Here is a 22,099-nt window from a genome sequence, read left to right on the forward strand (position 1 = left end):
GCGGCTTGCGGGATCTTACTTCCCTGACCAGGGATTGAACCCAGCCCCAGCAGTGAAAGCACGGAGTGCTAATCACTGGACCGCCGGCGAATTCCCTCCTCAGTCTTTTCTGAGAGGCAGATGGCAGAGAGACCCCCTCCCAGGCCATGGCCTAATGCTGGGCTTGTTAAGCTCTTTCCTTGCTCCTTGGGCAGTTTTCTCAAATCTGAAAAGACTGCCTCCTTTTGGGCTCTTCTCTGCCTCTCACAAGGTCTCTGCTGCTCATGATCTCCGAGGGGGTGTAGAAATTCAGCACTTGCGTGTATTGTCAGACAGCCTCCTGCCCTTTCTAGGTGCTATTTTCAGCTCTCTGGCTTTCTGTCTCACGTTCTCTTCTTAATTAGATAGCAGAAGAACACATCTTGAAGACCAACTGCCTTTCCCCTCCCCTACTCCATTGGGAGTGGGAAACATGATTTAGAATTTATAAGGAGCAGTTAATCTACACAAGAAAGTCAGTTCAAGAGGGGAAACTTCTGGCAGCATGTCCCCAGGTCCTTTCCAGCATTTTTAGTCTGAGAACATTCCTTCCTTTGTAGAACTCGGTTCATTCCATCCTATGGGGTGCTTTCATGTTGTGTTAAGAATCCAAGACTTCAGGGTCAAGTGTCTGCACTTGAAGGATGGAAGGGTTTGGCTCCCGGGCCGGTGGAAAGGGAAGAAGCCTAGATTTTCCTTCCCTACTACTAGGCTTTAAATGAGAGAGTCAGGAACCAGATTCTGGGAGACTCTGCCTTAGGAATCCCTTTTCCAGTTATGCTCTAGAGCTAAAGAAAAAACTATTTGAGGTTGGGTGGGGTCAAGAAGGGCTCATTTTCATATGCAGTCAAGATGGGAATTCAGTCCCCAAATCTGGGGAAGGGGATCCTTTTGACACCTTCCAGAGCTTACTCCTCGGCTTCAGAGTGGCCCCCTTATTGCTTCTTTTAGCCCCGCCCCCTTCTGGAGAGGGCGGGGCCAGGCCAGGGGCGGGTCCTCACCAGCCGCGCCTCCCGTCGCCTTGACGACCGCGACAAGATGGCGACCCTGCCGGGCGGGATTCAAGGGCTGTACCCCGAGGCGCTGAGCCCCGAGCAGCTGGAGAAGCTGCGCGGCTTCAAGGTGGGTGCGGCCCCCGACCTCCGCCTCCATTAGACTGCAGCTCCCCGTGGGTAAGGGCCCCGGAGAAAAGGGACGTGGAGCCTGTTCCCAGATAAAGGGACGGAAGGCTGGGTGGGTGGGGACACACCCGGCGGACCCTAAGCTTCTGGAGCCCTGAACAGAGCCCGACAGGCGCCTGAAAGTCCAGAAAAAAACTTAAACAGGGATGGGCCAGAGAAATGGACCGAAATGACTGCCGGATACTTTAACTTAGATACAAACAAGAACTTCCCAACGGTAGAGACCCGACCTTAGTTAAGGCCCCTAAGCCTGAGCCGGAGGCAGCATTGAAGATGTTGCTCTGTAAGAAGACAGATGGCTTCAATGTTCAAACGTCCTGGGAAGAGACCCGGGTTAAGTGCGCACGTTGTTTCCCCAAGCCCCCCACACCTCCAGGGCTTGAACCCCGAAATCTTTCTCCTCATGAAGCATGACCTTTTTCTCTTGCCCTCCAGATTCAGACTCGGATTACTAATGAAAAGTACCTAAGGACCCACAAAGAAGTGGAGTTGCTCATAAGTGGTTTCTTCAGGTAGGTGGTTTCCAGACTGGCCTTGAGCAAATAGTGGAAATCTCGTTGGGGATAGGTGAGTGTGAGTGACCTCTTCATTCTTTAAACACTACTTGTTGCTTCCTTTAGGGTCTGAAGTTTAGAAAATATCCTGAGATTGAATATTTTCTAGCGCCGGGCTCTGTGGCACCCAGGGTTTTCTTGTTATCTCTAGAGGTTTCCTTCAGTTATCTCAAAATTCTCAAAAATATTAATATGCATTCACTTTAGCTCTAAGGATAAATACATACCTTCCAACACTTGGAAGAGGGAATTTGGCATTGAGAAACTCAGCAGGCAGCCATTGGGTGTAGAACCCTATTCTCTATCAGAGGCCTGTAACAAGGTCACTAGAACTTAAAAAAATTCAGATGCCTGGCCTTTCTCTACCTGAGAACATTGGTGTGGAAAGACTCCCAAGGGTTGGAAGCCACTCCCTTGTAAGTCATGGGGAAAAGAAAACCATTTGCCACCGTGTCTTGGAGCACCTTTTTCCTTCCCCCACACTGCCTTTCAGCATGGCATTTGCTTGAATGAAAATGTTCCTAATAGGATGAAAAGCAAAGAACTGAGGGAAAAAAAAAATCATGGAGCATCAATGGATGAAAACAATAGAGCTATGTCGAATACTGTTTGGCTACAAACAGATAGGCACGATTTAAATAATAATGGCTTCCATTTCCAGGCACTGCTGTTGGTTTCCTACATTAGCAGTTATCACATTGTATAATTGCATTTTCTTTCTCTCCCTGGACCAAAGCTCTAAGCTGGTGGAGCCATGTTTGTGTCCCCAGGGCCCACAGTGTATGACATTTTGGTACATTTTTGCTGATCCTCCTAGCAAGTCTACAAAGATAGTTTATTATCACTTCCATTTTACATGTGAAATACCTTCCCCAGATTGCTGAACCAGGATCCAAACCCCTGGTTTTTCCACTGTGTTGCACTGTAAGCACACAGGAGCTGGGGAGCCAGAGGTAGGGCTCTCCTTTGTCTTTTTAAAAGTAGGCCTGGAGGGGTGTCTTTTTTCCATGCTTCATTGTTCTTCAAAGTGGCAGCCGATTCTCAGAGGGCAGATAGGGGAAGGGGAAAGGGAAAATGGAAACCTGTCTGTGAGGTTTGGTTTTTTGGGGCCAGGCTTAAAGCTTGGGCAAAAGATAGTTTAGGGGTTCTCTGTCAGTGTCAGCCCTGGAGATCAGGCCATCACTTTCTGTACCTTTTCTTCTAAAGGGAGATAAAGGATGACATCTTTCCTATCCTGGGGAGCTTGCAATCCAAGTTAAGAATGATTCCAGCAGCGAGATTGGGGATAGATGTTAAAACCTGAATTAACTCACCATTTGCAATGTTCACAAACAAAAGGATTAGAACCCTTGGGGGTGGTGAATAAAGAGGGTGTTGTTTTAGTCACATGGCAGGGGTGGCCCTGCTTCTCTGCCCAGGAACAGTTTCCAGGAGGAGCTGGGTGTCTGCAAGAACAGCTCTAGGCATCTTCCCTTTCCTTCCTTATCATCCCCCTCCCTGGGCCAGGTAGGCCACCAGGCTTCTCCTTTTGCTGTCCTGGAAGCTCCTCTCCTGAAATCCTCCTGGCCCCTTTTAGGCCTTTCTCTTTCTGAGGGGGAGGGGAGAGGGGAGAGGAAGTGTTTGAACTTTGAGGGTTTGCTTTTGGTTTTCTTTTTGGTGTGATTGTTATTTCCTTTGGATAATACCAGAGTGAACCAGAATCAGCCCCTCGTCTGCATTGGATGCTTCAGATGGTCCTTCCTGTGAGAAAAGAGGAAGGGAGAAGAGGGGACAGAATCCTGGGCAGCATGCCTGTCCTCACCTGTCTGCAGGTCTCTGCTGTACACTCACTGCAAGCCATGAGAAGCCCCACTCTGTTTTTGTTGGGAGGCAAGCTCACCACTTGGGTTTTGCAGATCCTAATGATTTATGGCCATTCAGCTACAACTCTCCAGCCTATACTCATATATACAGTATATGGAACTCTTAATGCCTTGAATTTTAGAACTGAAAAATGTTAGAAATAGGGATCTAACTTATTTTAGGCATCCAGAGATCTCAGGTTTTAGGCTGGAGATATGATAACAAAGTGTGAAATTGTAGACAGGCTTTATTAGGTGTTTTTGTAAACAGCCAGGCAGATGAATCTTCCCAAACCATAGCACAGATCATATCATTCCTTGGCTGGAAAAATCTTAAGTGGATCCACAATATTGCCTTTTTTTTTTTTTAAACATTCTATTGAAATATAAAGTACAGACAAGTGGCATATCCTAAACTGGATGAACTTTCACAAGCTGAGAACACACATGATACTAGCGTCCAGATCAAGAACTAGAACCTGACTAGCACCTCAGACCCTTTGTGGCCCCTTTCAGTCACTTCCTCCAAAAAGTTAGCCAGTATCCTGACTTCTAATCACACAGATTCATTTTGCCTTTTTGTGTACTTTATACAAATGGAATTCCACAATATGTGCTCTTTTGTGCCTGGCTTCTTTTGCTCAGCAGTATCTTTTTTTTTTTTGAGGTATGCGAGCCTCTCACTGTTGTGGCCTCTCCCGTTGCGGAGCACAGGCTCCGGACGTGCAGGCTCAGCGGCCATGGCTCACGGGCCCAACCGCTCCACGGCATGTGGGATCTTCCCGGACCGGGGCCCGAACCTGCGTCCCCTGCATCGGCAGGCGGACTCTCAACCACTGCGCCACCAGGGAAGCCCCAGCAGTATCTTAGATCCTCCATTCTCATTGCTGTGTAGTATTCCACTGTGTGACTCTACCACGCTTTGTTTATCCATTCCCATTGTCTCTTTTTTCTTCTTTTTTTAAAAAAATTTTATTTTTATTTATTTTTGGCTGCGTTGGGTCTTTGTTGCTGCAGGTGGGCTTTCTCCAGTTGTGGCGAGCGGGGGCTACTCTTCATCGCGGTGGCGCATGGGCTTAGTTGCTCCGCGGCATGTGGGACCTTCCCGGACCAGGGCTCGAACCCGTGTCCCCTGCACTGGCAGGCAGACTCTCGACCGCTGTGCTACCAGGGAAGCCCGTCTCTCTCTTTTTTTAAAATATAAATATGTTTATTTATTTTTGGCTGCGTTGGGTCTTCATTGTGGTGCGTGGGCTTCTCATTGCGGTGGCTTGTCTTGTTGTGGAGCACGGGCTCTAGGCCCATGGGCTTCAGTAGTTGTGGCACTCGGGTCAGTAATTGTGGCTCGCAGGCTCTAGAGCGCAGGCACATGGGCTTAGTTGCTCCGTGGCATGTGAGATCTTCCCGGACCAGGGCTCGAACCCATGTCCCCTGCATTGGCAGGCGGATTCTTTTTTTTTTTTTTTTTTGCGGTACGCGGGCCTCTCACTGTTGTGGCCTCTCCCGCTGCGGAGCACAGGCTCTGGACGCGCAGGCTCAGCAGCCATGGCTCACGGGCCCAGCCGCTCCGCGGCATGTGGGATCTTCCTGGACCGGGGCACGAACCCGTGTCCCCTGCATCGGCAGGCGGACTCTCAACCACTGCGCCACCAGGGAAGCCCGGCAGGCGGATTCTTAACCACCGCACCACCAGGGAAGTCCCCCCATTGTCTCTCTCTTTTTTAAAATATTTATTTATTTATTTATTTTTGGCTGCGATGGGTTTTCCTTGCTGCGCGTGGGCTTTCTCTAGTTGCGGTGCATGGGCTTCTCATTGCGGTGGCTTCTCTTGTTGCGGAACACGGGCTCTAGGCGCGCAGGCTTCAGTAGTTGTGGCACACCGGCTCAGTAGCTGTGGCTCGCGGGCTCTAGAGTGCAGGCTCAGTAGTTGTGGCGCACGGGCTTAGTTGCTCCACGGCATGTAGGATCTTCCCGGACCAGGGCTCAAACCCGTGTCCCCTGCATTGGCTGGCGGATTCTTATCCACTGTGCCACCAGGGAAGTCCCCCCACCATTGTCTCTTGAACTGAGTATGAATGTCTCTCCCTGGTCTTCAAGGCCCTCCATACTAGGGCCTCCTTCGCTTCCCACTACTCCCTGCACGTGCCCCCACTCCAGCCAGACTGGACCTCTCTGATCATTCCACCGCCCTCTGCAGGGGCACTGACACTCCCTGAGTGCTCTTCTAGACCCTGGGGAAACAAAGGTGGATACGACCCAGTTCCTACCCTCTGGAGTTCACTGTCAATAGGACATGGGCAGTTCCCTTTAATTTTTGGGCCTTTATTCCTGCTGCTCCTTGGTCTGGAAGGCTCTTGTCCCTCAGCCCTCGTCCCATGTGTACCTCAAGGGCGCTCTCAGACGCCAGCTGCTCTGTGAGGATTTGGGGGTCTTGCCGTAAGGAATCACTCTTTCTCCTATGATCTCCCAGCACACTATTTCGTACCCTCCCGTAGCACTACCTGGAGGTTACTTGGCCTTTTGGACATTTGGGAACTTACCCATTTCCTTTCACTTGACAGTAATTCCTTTGAGGTGGGGCTATATTTTATCTTTTTAAAATCAATCCCCCATATCTTATATAGTGACTTACACAGAATTTGTGCTCAACAGTTCTCAAATTGAATTGAAGGAGAAGAGGGGAAGCAAAATTCCTGAAGCTTGGGAGGCAGGGGCCTCCTGGGCAGGGACAGCCTTCCATGCTGGTGGGGCAGGGCAGCCACGGCCACAAGGCCATGTTGTAGAGCACTGGCCTTGGAACCACAAGACCTGGGCTTCCTCTCCTTTATTTACTTGCTTTATGAATTTGGGCAAATGGTCAACCTTTTGAAAGCTTGCTTTCTTCATATGTAAAATGGGGCACAGTCATTGCTGTTTCACAGAGTGTAGAGTGAGATAACGTTTATGAACGAGCTTTATGAGCTATAAAAGTCGGTGGGCTATAAGGCAGTTTCAGCTTCCCAGTGGTACCGGCGCCCTGGGTTTTGTCCCAGTGTCCACTGTATGCAGGGCCAACAACCATCTCAAGTCCGTCCTCTCAGCGTGGTTTACTGTGCCCTCCCCCCCCACCCGTGGCGATTCCTGGTTACACTTCCTTGGAAGGTTGTGGGTTGCACATCTGTCCCACCACACCTGAGTCCCTCGAGGAGGAGGCAGCGAGCTCTTCAACTTGCTGCCTGGCCTGGGCCTGGTCTCTGGTTCTGTGAAATGTTTGTGGAGTGAATGACAAGCTTCACTTGGCTGCAGCACTTGCTGTCTTGTGAGGTGAGCATTCCCTAGGCTTCTTGCCATTTAGAATGTCTTGCTCCTGGCCTCAGATCCTGACTAGAAGGAAAATCACGAAGGAAAGGGTCCTTGGCAGGAGTCCTCTGGCTTTCCGCCTGCCAGGACGGGTGTGTCTCGGGTCATCTGCCCCGACAGTGCAGGACCTGCTTTACCTCCTCCCCTTATCCCTTGATGTTTTCCAGAGAAATGCTTTTGAAAAGACCAGACAACATTCAAGAATTTGCTGCAGGTGAGTAAGGCAGCGTCCATTTTGGGCGTTTGATAAACGAGCACCAGGAGTGTTACTGTGAATTTAGACTCGGACAAGCCCAGGATTCTCCCTGCAGAGTCTGGGGTGCTTCTTTATCCAGTGTCTCCCAAGGGAGCTTTTTTCAAAAGGCTCTTTCCTCAATGTCATTTCCTCAAAATGAGGACAGATAAGAAACGAGGCAGAACTTCCTCGTGGTAAAGATTGTTAAGAATTTTGAGATTCCCTAAGGAACAGACTGGCAGCTCTTTCCCTGGGAATCTTAAAGCAGGGTTCTCAACCCTGGCTGCACATTAAAATAATCTGGGGAATTTTAAAAAAATACTGATGTCCGGGCCCACCCCCAGAGGTTTTTATTTAATTAGTCTGGGGTGGGGCCGGGCATCCACAGTTTTAAAGGCTCCCCAGGTGATTCTAATGGGCTCCGCTGCCCTGAGATGGCTTGAGGTCAATGGTATTTAAAGGGAAGGGGCTGGGCTCGATGATTTCTTGGGTCCTTTTAGCCCTGGGATTACAGCCTCAAACCGTTTCTGACTGAATCTAAGTATGTCTTTGCTGTCACAGCAGATGCTGCCTCTGATTCACGTTATGCTGGGTATATAAAAATCCTCTTCTGTCGTCATCCTGCAAGAGCCTGGCTCTCCTCTGAGAGGATATTCTCAGAGAGGGCGTGATGTCTCAGAGACAGGAGCCAGCAGGCCGAGCTGAGACAAGAATAACACTTGGTATTTATTTGGGCCCCAAGATGGGCCTGGAGCAGAAAGCCAGAAACTCCCTCAGCCCTCTCATGGCTCCCTGTGCGTCAGCAAGCTGACAGGCCAGCGGCAGGGCGGTGTGGAGGGGACAGGGGCCGCCCTGTCAGCCCTTGCTGGGAACGCTGGAGCTGGAGGCTCAGAACTTCTGGGGGGGGGGGCGCGGGGGTGGGGAAGACAGTGACCTTGGGATTTGTTGTGGCATCTCATATTACATTGTAAAGCAGGACCACCAGTAACAGTCCTGCTAAGACAGAGCCTTCCTGGCTTTTTAGCAGAGTGAGCTGTCTCTCCCCTAGTCTTTTTCCCTTGGGTTTAGATGATTTCTTCTTTTTAATTCTTATCCCAGACTATTTCACGGATCCAAGACTTCCCAACAAGATTCACATGCAGCTAATTAAGGAGAAGAAAGCGGCTTAATTAGCAAAATCATGATGCTCAGCTGTTGAGAGAGAACAGAAAGCATCCAGCCTCGGGGTGGGTGTTAACCTCACTTACAGTCAGAGGCTTCTTTACTCCTGTGAAAATAAGCACTGGTTCCTCGGCCCAGGGTGTGAAAGAAACCAAACAGAGACGCTGCAGAGAAGTTCCGTGCAAGTGTTTCATTTTCCTGACACTACTTTAGGGAATGTGAAGAGAGGCCCAGGGTTTGTCTGGCATGTCCGTGGCAGGGAGAGACATCCGTCTTCTTAATCTAGTGACATGGATCAAGAGAATGGAAGTTGAGTAGTTCTGGAGGAAAGAGAGAACCAGGGAAATGGGGTGGGATCCGTTAGTATCAAGAGCCTGCTCTCAGGCTGCAGAATTCCTGTGTGCTTCTGCAGGTGGCCTTTTCCTTGTGTCTTTGGCGGCGGGAGTAGAAGGGCTTTCCCACTGCTTCTGGAAAGGGTGGGGGCAGTTTCCCTCGTTGCATTTGGATTGGGCGCTTTCCTGCCCCCTTCATCGTCAAACCAGGCTACGCCGTGAGGGCCATCACACATTTTTCAGGCAGGATTTCTGAAATGATTTTGAAGGTTGGGAGTTTTAAATGTGAGGTGGGAAAAAGCCACACTCCTGATTTAGCAGCACCATTTCTGTTTTGCAGGGTCATCTGGAAGCGAGAGAGCCCTGTTGCCATCAGTGTGGGTTTCCGGGCTGTGTCTGCTGTTGCAAAGGCTTTTAAAGATGCTCATTAAAAACAGACCTCCCTGTTCTCTCTGCTTTATTTCACTTAGAAGGAAGAAGACATCCTTCACGGGAGGCTGCTCTGCCCCCACTCTGACCGGGTAGGTAGTAGGCCTGTTTCTCTGTTCGTGGCAGAGGCCTCTGAGTTAGGTCAGTGGGTGTTTCCACATGTGCCTCAACCCCGTGTACTCCCTGCCCCTTCAGGCCACTCACTCCCAGAGCCAAGACCGGACAAAAGAGCAGGGATGGGGAATCCTGAGAGGAACACAGCTGGTCGTGGTTGTACTCAAGCAGAGTCCACGCTTCCAAGGTGGCTTTTGTTTTTTATCTTACCTCCGGGGTTACTGTACAAAGTGTACAGGTGATGATTAACTTTTATTTCCATAGAAGCAATAGTCAGAGGAATTGGGTTGGGTGGACGGAAGAGCGAATGAGATTAGACACAGAAAACCCATTCAGGGCCATGAATATTGTGAAATAAGAGCCCCATGGGTGACTCAGAGGTGGTGGACTTTGTTCTTGAGGATTTTTAGGAACAAGCTGCCCATCCATTTGATTTTTAGCTTAGAGGCAGGAGAGTGGGCCGGTTGGCCTGGTAAGTCCTTTCCAGGCCTAGGAGGCGTGGAAGTCTTGCATGTGTGTGTGTCCTACCTCTCTGGCCTCCAAAACTCACTGGTTCCACTGTAGGAAGGACCTCTCAACTGTGTGTCACTTGTCAACTTCACTATGGCAACAGAAGCAACAAATAATACAGACGGAAGTGGGGGCTGTATTATTTTTATTTCCCTTGTCTCTGCTGTCTTGTTCCCAGCTACCATCATCTGCAGTAGTAGAAAGGGCAACAAAATGGGGCATTTAGAGAACTATTAAAGCTACACATAATAAGCTATGGGGTAGGAACCTGAGGAGTTATTTTAAGTGCTTTCAGAATCACACTTCAGCAGCCATGGCTCTGACAATGAGGTATCCCTGTTTAGAAAATACAAATGAAGCCTTCAGCCAAACACACATCTACTAAGGATCTCTGATGTGAAGTGTTATGTTAGACACTCTTGGAACCTTTTGTAGGGGAAGAGACCTGCAACAGTGTGGGGAGAGAGCAGAGTGTTTTTCAAGATGCTTGAGTGCGTGATTTAATACATGAGAGTACAGCGGCTCATGCTTGGGGAGTTTCCTGGTAGAGATAAGAAATGCATTTTTAGGTCATAGTGCACCTTCTCTGTGTGAGACGGTGTGCTCGGTCCTGGGGGTAAGGCAGAGCGATCGTCCCTCCCGTGCAGCGGTTCATGGTCTGGGAGATGGGCTGCTTTTCTCCCCAAACCTTAACTGTCTGAATATCTCACTTTTTAGACTGAAAGCTCCACCAGGGCAGGGACCAAACCTAAAAATCGAACTTGGTCACTGTTGAGTTCCGGAGCCCTAGCACAGTGTCTGAATATAGCAAGTGCTTGGTATGCATTTGTGGAGAGAACAAATGCTTGTATAGTTGAATGAGCAGTCCCATTATGTCGACTGCTATCAAGACTGTTGTATACCTATGATGGAAGTAGGGACATGATATGGGAGGCGGTGGAAGAAGGAACACCTGGTCTTCTTGCGAAGTGAGGGAGTGAGGGAGGCTTCACGGAAACTGGCATGTGATGTGTAAGAAGGGATTTGCTAGGCAGACATGGCAAGAGGCATGGGGTAGTCAGGGTGTCGCGGTGCTTACATTCTGCTGAGCAGGATGCTGGTGGCCTGCTGATTTTTTTTTTTTTTAATAAATTTATTTATTTATTGACTGTTGGGTCTTCATTGCTGTGCACGGGCTTTCTCTAGTTGCGGCGAGCAGGGGCTACTCTTCGTTGCGGTGCGCGGGCTTCTCATTGCGGTGGCTTCTCTTTGTTGCAGAGCACAGGCTCTAGGCGTGCGGGCTTTAGTAGCTGTGGCACGTGGGCTCAGTATAGTTGTGGTTCGTGGGCCCTAGAGCGCAGGCTCAGTAGTTGTGGCGCACAGGCTTAGTTGCTCCGCGGCATGTGGGAATCTTCCCGGACCAGGGCTCGAACCCATGTGCCCTGCATTGGCAGGCGGATTCTTTACCACTGCGCCACCAGGGAAGGCCTGGCCTGCTGATTCTTATTACTCCTTTCTTCCTTGCTTCCAGAGCTGAAGGGGGCAAGAGAAAAGGAGGGGGAGCAGCTGTTGGGTCAGTCCTGAAGCAGTGTCTGCCGTACCCTCCCTCCCTGACTCATTCTCCACGTGGTAGCTCGAATGATCTTTTAAGAAACTAAATCTGTATGTTACTTTCCTGCCTAAACCCCTTTAGTGGTCTTCTGTGCGCTTAAAGTCCGGATGGCCTTCCAGGGACTGCAAAGCTTCACGAGCCCCTCCACCTCTCGGTCGTCGGCTGCTCTTTTCCTCCCGCCTCACGGGGCTCCGGCCACACCAATCTTTTCTCTCCTCCCCGACCATGCCAAGGTAGTTCCCACTTGAGGGCCTTCGAACTCTGCCTGGATTTCTCTTCCCCAGAACCTCACAGAGCTAATGGTCCAAGTTAGGATGCTGTGTGCTGGAAGCAAGGAGAAGACTCTGCTAAGCGAGCAGGCCATGCTTTCCTCACGTGGCAGACCCGCAGGTGGCGGCTACTGGCGTTGTTTCAGGGGCCGCCTCTCTGCCGTTCCTTCCCTCCCTCATGGTCAGAGGAGACGCAGGAGGACCAGGAAGGGACTGTGCCAGTGGTACTTGTCTGTTTTCTCAGGAAAGCAAAAGCTTCCTCAGGACACCCACTTCCGCCCCCCAGCTTCCACTACCATCTCACTGGCCAGAACTGTGTACGTGGCCCCCTCTTGAAGGGAGGCTGGGAAGTTGAGGATTTAGCCATTGAACAGTGCCCTAGATAGCTTCTTGTCACTTCCTCAGAGAGTCCTTTTCTAGGGAGCAGACTGAAGTTGCTTCCCCCAGGCATTTAAACATATTTAATTAGAAAGGTATTCCCGCTAGCTGTTCTGTCACATCCCTCTGTCTGGTTTTCTTTACAACACCTATCACTGTCTGATATTGTCTTGTCTGCTTATTTTCCTGTTACTGTCTGTGGCCCCAGGAATGTGAGCCCCCGTGAGAGCAGGCCTTGTCAGTCGTGCTCGTCACTCCGAGGCCAGCACCTACAGCTGTGCCTAGCACGTGTAGCTACTCAGTGCACACTTGCTGAATGGTTGCAAGGATGGGTGGGTGGTGGTTAGAAGCCTAACTGCACGATGAAGGCTTGATCGAGGCAGTGGCATGAAAACAGGAGATGAATCTTAGTTGTTTTTAGGAGGAGGAATTGGCAGGGCTTGTGATATGAATGGGGCGAGGTTATAAGGGGGGATGTAGATTCTAGACTGACTTCCAGGTTTCTTGTGTAGACAAGGAGAGGGAAGATAGGATCATCTGCTGATGCAGAAAGGAAGTCGACACGGGCAGGGGAAATGGGGAGATGAATTTATTTTTTTAATTTTAAAAATGTTAAAAAAATTTTAACTTATTTTTTGGCCCGTACTGTGTGGCTTGTGCGATCTCAGTTCCCCAACCAGGGATTGAAGCTGAGCTATGGCAGTGAAAGTGCCAAATTCTAACCACTAGACCACCAGGGAACTCCCCGGGGGATGAATTTAGGCCAGAAGTTTTCCGCTGATTTGCAATTGGGTCGTGCGTAGAATTAATATGATTAGCTTCAGTGGGGTTGACAGAAGTGAGACTGCAGTGGGCTTAGCAGCAATTTTGAGATGAGGTTGTGGAAGTGGATGCATGCTGCCCGTGGAGATGACCTTCTAGGAGCAAGGCTGTGAGGTGGACGGAGGAAGCGTAGTAGCTAGAAGGGGAGGCAGTGTTGAGGACGGGCTTTTGTAATGGGAGACGCTTGAGCATCCAGGGGTTTGACATTTTCCATATCTTCGGGTCTATTTTACTTTTAGGCTAAAAGACATTAGGGGCTTCTTGGAAGTGTTGTGCAGATTGGCCCTGATGTCCAGAAGTAATGGGAACTAATGGGCAGGCCTAACTTTGCCACCACGTGACCTAGAGTGACCTCTGTGTCAGGTTCCTGTCCTCACAGTTGGAGCAGAAGCTGTCACAGGCTTGCAGCAAGGATGGCCTCCGGCTGGCTCTCACTGGATGGGAAGGCAGGGCCAGAGCTGGAAAGCTCATCGCTCTCATCTCCCTGGATGGGCCTCTGCTGCCCTCTCCTGGGCAAGACACGGCTCCGCTCGGAGAATGCCCGTGCCACGCCTGAGTGGAGTGAGCAGGAGGGAGAGAGACAGGGCTGGGAGTGGGAGAATGGTCACAAATTTCCAGATTCCTATAATAGAAAGTTTCCTCAGAAGTTGCAAAATCCAGGGCCTAATCTCTGGCAGTGCTGTTTCATGAGCTCCTTAGATGTTTCCTTCTTAGAAGTGTCAGAAGAAAGAAACCTTGCAAGGTTGATTATTCATTCACTTGTTTGATCACTTATTCACTCGTTTATTCAGCAAACATTAGGGTACATTATATACTCAGGCTGCAAACTTTTGGAAGTCAGATACATTTTCCTCAAGGAACTCGTAGTCTAGTGAGTGGAGATGGATTAATAGATAATTATAATCAGTTTCAAAAGTGAAATGATAAGAGAAAAGGGCAAGCCACTGCAGGGGCACAGAGGAGGGATACCTAACTGGCGCTGTAGTGGCAGGTGGGCATGATGGGGGCTTGGCCAGAAAATGTTTCCCAGCGTGGGAGCTAAATGCTAACAGATGATTAGGAATTACAGGCACCAAGTTACTGTCTAATATCATATCTCCCCGTTATTAAATCTGAAGGGCAAGTCTTGCTTCTTCCAAGGAAACTTCTTCCCAAAGCCTTTCCTCACTGTTATCTTAGATATCACTGTTATCTAACAGTGTCGTAGGGCCTTGGTTTTCATATCTGTTAAAAAAAAAAAAAAAAAAAGTGGGGCACGCTACTAGATTTTATCTTTGAGCTTTGTTGTCATCGTGAATCTGAAATCCATGAATGCTAACATTTGCTTTGTAAAAACAGCTCCCTGGGAGCAGGCTGGCACATGCATATGGACATACAAACCCAGAAATTTTTCAGCATCCATGGGAAAGTTCGGCTTTAATCCAAAAGAATCAAATGTGCTTTGCATACAGTAGCTTTTCACTAAATGCTTGTTGCAAAAGAACAGGCTCTTGGCACTGTTAAAGCATTCCTGTTGTCCCCTTGGGTTGCTGAGTTTCTTCATCTATAAGGGGGATAACATGTCCCTTGTGGACTTGTGCGGGGTGTCATTACACATGCAGGCACCATTCCCATGTCTGGCCTATGGTAGGCCTTCGTAGATAGCAGCTATTGTTTCAGTGAGGTAGTAATTTAACCTGGCACAGGGGACAGTCACTGAGGAGAGTCACAAGGAGAAGAGGGAGTACACTAAAATTAAATGCAAGTTGATATGTTGGAGTTTAGGGCTATTTTGTGTGAGACTGAAGACTTAGCACTTTCTCCAGAAAGCTTCTTCAAGGCCCAACACAACAGTTCACTAGTCACACTCCTGACCCGTCTCTCACAGGCCCCAAGTGGCCTGGAATCTGAGGCGGGTCCTTCAGGAGCAGGACTTCACAAAGTATCCTATTCTTCAGTCACTGGGCTGGATAAGTGACAGCACAGAACCCTCAAAGAATTGCAGCGATAAGCGCATCTCAGGAGACTGGAAGAACAAACTCCTAATGGCTGTCTGGTAGCTGTAGGATAGGTTAATTGTTCAATTAAGATGTATCTGCAAACTAAATCTGATGGAAAAAGGCTAAATGGATTACTGCGTTTTGTTTCCACACTTTATGATTAGAGAAATGAAAACCAGATGCCAAAGGGGAGGACTGAATTGTAGAATTTGTTCAAGTAGAAATTGCCTTAGAGATCAGCCAGTCCAGTCTTATTTTACAGATGAAGAAACTTATCCACAGATGACAGAGTGGCACAGGGGGCTGACACTCTCCTGATTTCCAATCTAATGTGATTCCAGTATTTCACGCTAGGAAAAAAAATACCTAGACTCCTTTAGCTTGGAGAACAAAAAATGACTGGATGACAGTTCAGGAACATGGATGTAGTTAGTACGCCTCTGGGCAATTAATCTATCATTCTAACTGTAGGTGAGGTCAAAATCCATTCGTTTATCGACAAACATTTTGAGTGCCAACTATCTCTCATTCAAGGTCATTTCCGTCTCCATGATTTTCATTTTTCAGTTTGCTGTTCTGTATATCGACTTGCACTAGATGTTATGGGACGATCTATTGAGTGTAAAGAAAAGTAGTCCGCCCCTTAGAGAGGAAGGTAAGAGGCACACTGTATGCTTGGTCACATGTATTCAATAGTTCATAGAGATGTTAGGACTAATATATAGTAAAATCTTAATACAATGTCTATTTGGTTTTGGAATACACCGTTTTTCTCCCCTCGGCTGATGACCCTTCCAGTAGTAAAGTAACTGATTGTAAGACCGCACACACCAAACCATCTAAGAGGGGAGAGAAGTTGTCTATACCTGTCCCAGGTGAGAAGTATCAAAAAAAATATATATATTCTACTTCTCGTATTTAAAGGTCCTATAGTGGATGCCATGGTGTGCCATCCAGATACCCCTCCTTAGGACTGAAACACTCAACCCTGTGGCCTTCCTTCCTGCGCAAGGTGTGGGTAGTTTTGGTGGCTAACATTTCTAAGCTGAGACCCCTCTAGAAATTGCCCTCAACTGAAAAATCATCCAAGGTAGTGCCCCATCCTTAGACCGCCTGTATTCACTGGTCAGTATGGGAGTTCAAAGGCCTGATTCCCTTGCCTCTATGGGGGACAGCACTGAAGGGTCACCACAGCTCCATGGCTCCTTCTGTCCAGTCCTGTGGCCTTCACTTCTAACAGGTGTTGTTGATCCTGACAGCACACCCTAATAAAATTCCTTTACTCAAATCTCCATCTCAAAGTATATTTCCCAGGGAACCCAGCCTGGCAACAGTTGGTGCCAAGAGTACTGAGGAAGCAGATTCCAAAATGTGACTTTAAAGCCAAATCACCTGTTGGCCGGCTGGCAATGAGGACCCAGTCGCTGGTGGTGGGTAGAGCATGGATGGCCCCTGGCACACTGGATGGGTGCAACTGTCAAAACTTTCACTAGCGGTGCACTGGGATGGGATCCTGGTGGGAGGGAATGCATTAGTGGGGGAAATATATCAGGTTTGAGAAGTTAGAAAGACAGTGGAATTGGGTGGCTGCTGCTGGAGGCCCTCAGTGCACTGGAGAAAGACAGTGAAAGGCTGCAGGTGATAGTCACTAATTGAAGCCTGTGAAAGCCAGAGGCCCTCCTTGGCAGCTTGAGAGACTTTTATTTCCTGCATCTAGAGGACCCAGAAAGCTGAGAATAAAGTCTAGGATTTAATTATAAGAGTAGCAGAACTCTAGATAAGTTTTTTGTTTTTTAAATTTATTTTATTTGTTTTTATTTTTGGCCATGTTGGGTCTTCATTGCCGCGTGCAGGCTTTCTTTAGTTGCAGTGAGTGGGGGTCACTTGGTATATGATGGAAGAAGGTATCAAAGGGGTCAAAAAAGTTGGCAAGTTAGAGTGAATATGCCAGTTTTATATGCTACATCAAGTGAGAAAAGTCACCAAATGATTATGTTCTATCAGAGGGCCCAAAGGATATTTTATTTACTGAAGTGAGAAAGAATGTGCTGGTGAGATGAGCACCAGTTTCATTGAGAAGCTCAGGGATGGCCTTGCTCCATAGGCAGGACTGGACTGTCACAGAACCAGGCTCACTGATAGTAATGGGAACCATAGGACGCTGAAACGGGCAAGTGGTGGGTGCCTAGCCATTGGCATCAGAGTGGCTGAATTACTGTACTGAGCAGAAATGTTGGAGAGACTGCTAGGGTCTGACTGGCAGAGGGCTTTGGAGATCATTAATGGAATACAGCTCTCTTGGGAACAAGATAGGTGGCACTCAACAAGGATATCGCCCAATCTGTACAATTAAGAGTAACTGAGGATGGATGATCAGAAGACTGAGGGCAGCCCCCCCGATAAAAAGTTGTAATTCCTTGCTGTTTCTATACCTGAGCCAGCTTAAAAAATAAATCTTTATTGAAGTATTTATTTACATTAAAGTTCACCAATTTAAAACATACCTTGGGCTTCCCTGGTGGCGCAGTGGTTAAGAATCTGCCTGCCAAGACAGGGGACACGGGTTCGAGCCCTGGTCCGGGAAGATCCCACATGCCACGGAGCAACTAAGCCCGTGCGCCACAACTACTGAGCCTGCGCTCTAGAGCCCACGTGCCACAACTACTGAAGCCCGTGCACCTAGAGCCCGTGTTCTGCAATAAGAGAAGCCACCGCAATGAAAAGCCCGTGCACCGCAATGAAGAGTAGCCCCCACTCGCTGCAACTAGAGAAAGCCTGCGCGCAGCAACGAAGACCCAATGCAGCCAAAAATAAATAAGTAAAATAAATTTATTTTAAAAAATACCTTTAATAAGTTTTTCAAATATATACGGTTGTTTAACCATCACTACAAGATAGGTAACATTTCTGCCACCCCACAACATTCCCCTGTGCCCAGTGGTGTGCTGGAGCCAACTTACACCAATTGTGGGATCCAATTGTTAGCTAGCATTCTCTCCCCTGCTCAGTGTTTAGTGATGTCATATTGGTCATGTGAAATTGACAATGAAAGAGGTATTTACACCATAGACACTGGCAAATGCCACAAACCAGGGCTCCCTCCTCACTGAAAGCTGGTGGTTAAACACTTACCAGCCCATCACTGCTCGTGCCCCTTTGCAGCCAATCCCCATCCAAAACTCTGGCTCCTAGCTACTACTGATATTTTGTCACTAGATTTTGCCTTTTTAATAATTTCACATAAACGGAATCATACAGCATGTAGTGTTTTGTATCCAACTTCTTTCATGTAGCATATGTTTAGTTTTATCAATGTTGTATGTATCATTAGTTTGTTCCTTTATCTGCTGAGTAGCGTTCCATTCTTTATCTATGCAGCAGTTGATGGTCATGTGGGTTATTCCATTTGAGGAAATAAAGCTTCTACGAACATTAAATATATTATTAGTAACTTTTTATTTCTCTTTAGTAAATACATGGGATTGGGACTGCTGAGTTAAATGGTAAGTGTATATTTAACTTTGTAAGGAATTGCCAAATTCTTTTTCTTTTTTTAATTAATTTTATTTATTTTTGGCTGCATTGGGTCTTCATTGCTTGTGCGTGGGCTTTCTCTAGTTGCGGCGAGTGGGGGCTACTCTTCATTGCAGTGTGCGGGCTTCTCACTGCGGTGGCTTCTCTTCTTGCGGAGCACGGGCTCTAGGCGCACAGGCTTCAGTAGTTGTGACTCATGGGCTCTAGAGTGCAGGCTCAGTAGTTGTGGTGCATGGGCTTAGCTGCTCCGCGGCATGTGGAATCTTCCCGGACCAGGAATCGAACCCATGTCCCCTGCATTGGCAGGCAGATTCTTAACTACTCTGCCACCAGGGAAGTCCACCAAATTTTTTTTCAAAGTGGCTACCCCATTTTGCATTCCTACCAGCAGTGTATAACCAGTTTCTCTGTATCCTCACCAGGATTTGGTGGTGTCACAATTTTTTATTTTAGCCATTCTGATAGGTATATAGTAATATTTCATTGTGGTTTTAATTTGTATTTTTCTGGATAATTATCTTGAACATCTTTTCATGTGCTTCCTTTCCCTTGATAATATCCTTTTTGGTGAAATATATGTTCATGTCTTTTGCCCGTTTTCTGATTGGACTGTTTGTGGATTTTTTTACTTTGAGTATTTATTTAGATATGTTAGACATATGGTTTGCAAATATTGTTCCCCAGTAGCTTGTCTTTTCATCCCCTTCACGTGGGCTTTCCAGGAGCACAAGTTTTTAATTTTGATGAGGTCTGAATTCTTGGTTTTTCCTTTTATAGAGCATGCTTTTGGTGTCAAATTTAAGAACTCTAATTCCACGTCTTGAAGATTTTCTCCTTTTTGAAAGTTTTTTAATTTTACAGTTTACATTTAAGTCTGTGGCCATTTTGAATTTTTTAAAATAAATTAATTTATGGCTGCGTTGGGTCTTTGTTGCTGTGTGCCAGCTTTCTCCAGTTGCAGCGAGTGGGGGCTACTCTTCATTGTGGTGCATGGACTTATTGCAGTGGCTTCTCTTGTTGTGGAGCACGGGCTCTAGGTGCGTGGGCTTCAGTAGTTGTGGCACGTGGGCTCAGTAGTTACGGCTTGCGGGCTCAATAGCGCAGGCTCAGTAGTTGTGGTGCACGGGCTCTAGAGCGCAGGCTCAGTAGTTGTGGTGCCTGGGCTTTGTTGCTCCGTGGCATGTGGGATCTTCCCAGACGAGGGCTCGAACCCGTGTCCCTTGCATTGGCAGGCAGATTCTTAACCACTGCACCACCAGGGAAGTCCTGAATTAAATTTTGAATAAGGCATTAGACTTAGGTTGAGTTTCATTTTTTGCCTATGGCTGTCTAATTGCTTCAGCATCATTTGTTGAGAAAGCTATCTTTCCTCCATTGAATGGCTTTGGTATCTTTGTCAAAAAAAAAAAAAAAAAAGTTGGGCATATTTGTGTGGGTCTATTTCTGGGATCTCTATTCTGTTCCACTGATTGATGTGTCTATCCCTCCACCTATAATACACAGCATTAATTATTGTTGCTATATAATAAGTCTTAAAATTGGGTAGACTGATTCCTTACACTTTATTGTTCTTTTTCAAAATTATTTTAGCGATTCTAGTTCCTTTGCCTTCCAAATAAATTTGGAACAGTATTGTTTATGTCAACAAAAAATGTTGGAATTTTGATAGTAAATTTCATTAAACCTGCATATCAGTTTGGGGAAAAATTGACATCTTTACTAAGTTGAGTCTTTTGACCCATGAACACAGAATGTCTCTCCATTTATTTAGATCTTTATTTCATCAACATTGTATAGTTTTTAGAATATAAATTTGTATTTGTTTTGTTATTTATGCCTAAGCAGTTTTTTGAGCAATTGTAAATAGTATTTTTAATTTTGGTGTCCACATGGGGTGTGTGTGTATGTGTACCATGTTAATTTGTTCCTAGGAGTTTTTTGGTTAGATTCATTAAGATTTTCTACATAGAAAATTACAGCATCTGCAAATGGGGACAGTTTTATTTTTTCTTTTCGAATCCGTATGCCTTTTTACTTCCCTTTCTTGTCTTATTGCACTGTCTAGAACTGCTAGCACTGTTTTGAACAAGAGGGATGAGAGCAAATATACTTGCCTTGTTACTGATTTTAGGAGGAAAGCACTCACTCATACTTTTCACCATTAAGTATAATGTTAGCTGTAGGCCTTGTAGGTACTCTTGTCAAGTTGAAGAGGTTTCCCTGTTTTCCTGAGAGTCTTTTTTTTTTTTTTTTAATCATGAGTGGGTGTTGAATTGTGTCAAATAATCCTTCTGAATCAATTGATATAATCATGTGATTTTCTTCAGAGTCTTAATGGTGGATTACATGGGTTGATTTTTTTTTTTTTTTTTTTTTTTTTTTTTTTTGCCTTACGCGGGCCTCTCACTGTTGTGGCCTCTCCCATTGCGGAGCACAGGCTCCGGACGTGCAGGCCCAGCGGCCATGGCTCACGGGCCCAGCCGCTCCCGCGGCATGTGGGATCCTCCCGGACCGGGGCATGAACCCGTGTCCCCTGCATCGGCAGGCGGACCCTCAACCACTGCGCCACCAGGGAAGCCCCATGGGTTGATTTTTGAATACTGAACCAGACTTGCCTCCCTGGAATAAACTCCACTTGGGCATGATGTATAAATCTTTTTATACATCGCTAAAATCTATTTGCCGATAATTTGTTAAGGATTTTTTGATTTATATTCATGAGAGATATTGGTCTGTACTTATCTTTTTTTTGTACTGTTGTTGTCTGTCCCCTTCCCCTACCCTCCCCCGCCCCGGGTAATATAGTTTCATAAAATGAATTGGGAGGCAATTCTTCTATTTTGTGAAAGAAATTATATAGAATTGGTGTTAATTTTTCTTTAAACATTTGGCAGAATTCTCCAGAGAAACTATCTGGCCCTGGAGAGGTTTTTTTCTTTTTGGTGGGGACGAGAAGGGGGCAGTTTAAAATTATTAATTTTCTTAATTGTTACAGGTCTATTCAAATGATGTATTTCCTATTGGGTTAATTGTGATAGTTTTTTGCCAAGGATTTAATCTGTTTTGTCTAAGTTATCAAATTTATGTGTATAGCGTTCATAGTATTCCCTTCTTTTTTTAAAAAATAAATAAATTTATTTATTTCTGGCTGCATTGAATCTTCATTACTACACGCGGGCTTTTTCTAGTTGCAGAGCGGGGACTACTATTCATTGCGGTGCGCGGCCTTCTTATTACGGTGGCTTCTCTTGTTGTGGAGCATGGACTCTAGGGCGTGCAGGCTTCAGTAGTTGTGGCACACGGGCTCAGTAGTTGTGGCTCGCGGGCTCTAGAGCGCAGGCTCAGTTGCTCCGTGGCATGTGGGATCTTCCCGGACTAGGGCTCGAACCCGTGTCCCCTGCATTGGCAGGCAGGTTCTTAACCACTGCGCCACCAGGGAAGCCCTCCCTTATCTTTTTGATATTTGTGAGGTCTTTAGTGATATGCCATGTTTCATTCCTATATTTGTAATTTGTGTCTTTTTCTTGTCACTCTTCCTAGTGGTTTGTCAATTTTATTGATTTTTTTCCTCAAAGAACCAACTCTTTGTTTCATGGATATTCTCTACTTTTCTTTTATAAGTTTCATTGATTTCTGTTCTTTTTCTTATCTTTTTTTAATTTCCTTGCTCATGATTGTTATGGGTTTAGTTTGTTCTTTTTCTAGGTTCTTGAAGTGGGAGTTTAGATGACTGATTTTTAGACCTTTCTTCTTTGCTAATGTATGTGTTTAGTGCTATAATTTCCCCTTAGCATTGCTTTAGCTGTGTGCCA

The 22,099-nt window shown here is 46.8% G+C and overlaps 1 protein-coding gene across 4 annotated transcripts; it reads left to right on the top strand.

Annotated features, from left to right (window-relative positions):
- Positions 1 to 1,007: 1,007 nt before the first annotated feature.
- RIIAD1 (regulatory subunit of type II PKA R-subunit domain containing 1) lies at positions 1,008 to 13,671 on the top strand. 4 transcript variants are annotated; one of them, XM_067727793.1, is made up of 6 exons: positions 1,008 to 1,140; positions 1,635 to 1,711; positions 7,101 to 7,147; positions 7,733 to 7,890; positions 8,267 to 8,394; positions 9,002 to 9,110. In XM_067727793.1, exons 1-4 carry the CDS (start codon positions 1,057 to 1,059, stop codon positions 7,837 to 7,839), a joined length of 315 nt encoding a protein of 104 aa, XP_067583894.1. In that variant the 5' UTR covers positions 1,008 to 1,056; the 3' UTR covers positions 7,840 to 7,890; positions 8,267 to 8,394; positions 9,002 to 9,110. The 4 variants fall into 4 exon arrangements, with proteins under 4 accessions (XP_067583894.1, XP_067583895.1, XP_067583893.1 ...); XM_067727794.1 differs by lacking the exon at positions 7,733 to 7,890; XM_067727792.1 differs by lacking the exons at positions 7,733 to 7,890; positions 8,267 to 8,394 and having other exon boundaries at positions 9,002 to 13,671.
- Positions 13,672 to 22,099: the final 8,428 nt, after the last annotated feature.

This window comes from Pseudorca crassidens, chromosome 2 (assembly GCF_039906515.1).
Source record: "Pseudorca crassidens isolate mPseCra1 chromosome 2, mPseCra1.hap1, whole genome shotgun sequence".
NCBI classification, from domain to species: domain Eukaryota; kingdom Metazoa; phylum Chordata; class Mammalia; order Artiodactyla; family Delphinidae; genus Pseudorca; species Pseudorca crassidens.

Excerpts from the sequence above, each read along its gene's own strand:
- RIIAD1 (XM_067727792.1), top strand. The coding sequence starts at position 1,057 with ATGGCGACCCTGCCGGGCGGGATTCAAGGGCTGTACCCCGAGGCGCTG. Across the intron at positions 1,712-7,100 it reads CTCATAAGTGGTTTCTTCAG|AGAAATGCTTTTGAAAAGAC; the intron begins GTAGGTGGTTTC and ends GATGTTTTCCAG. Across the intron at positions 7,148-9,001 it reads CATTCAAGAATTTGCTGCAG|GGTCATCTGGAAGCGAGAGA; the intron begins GTGAGTAAGGCA and ends TCTGTTTTGCAG.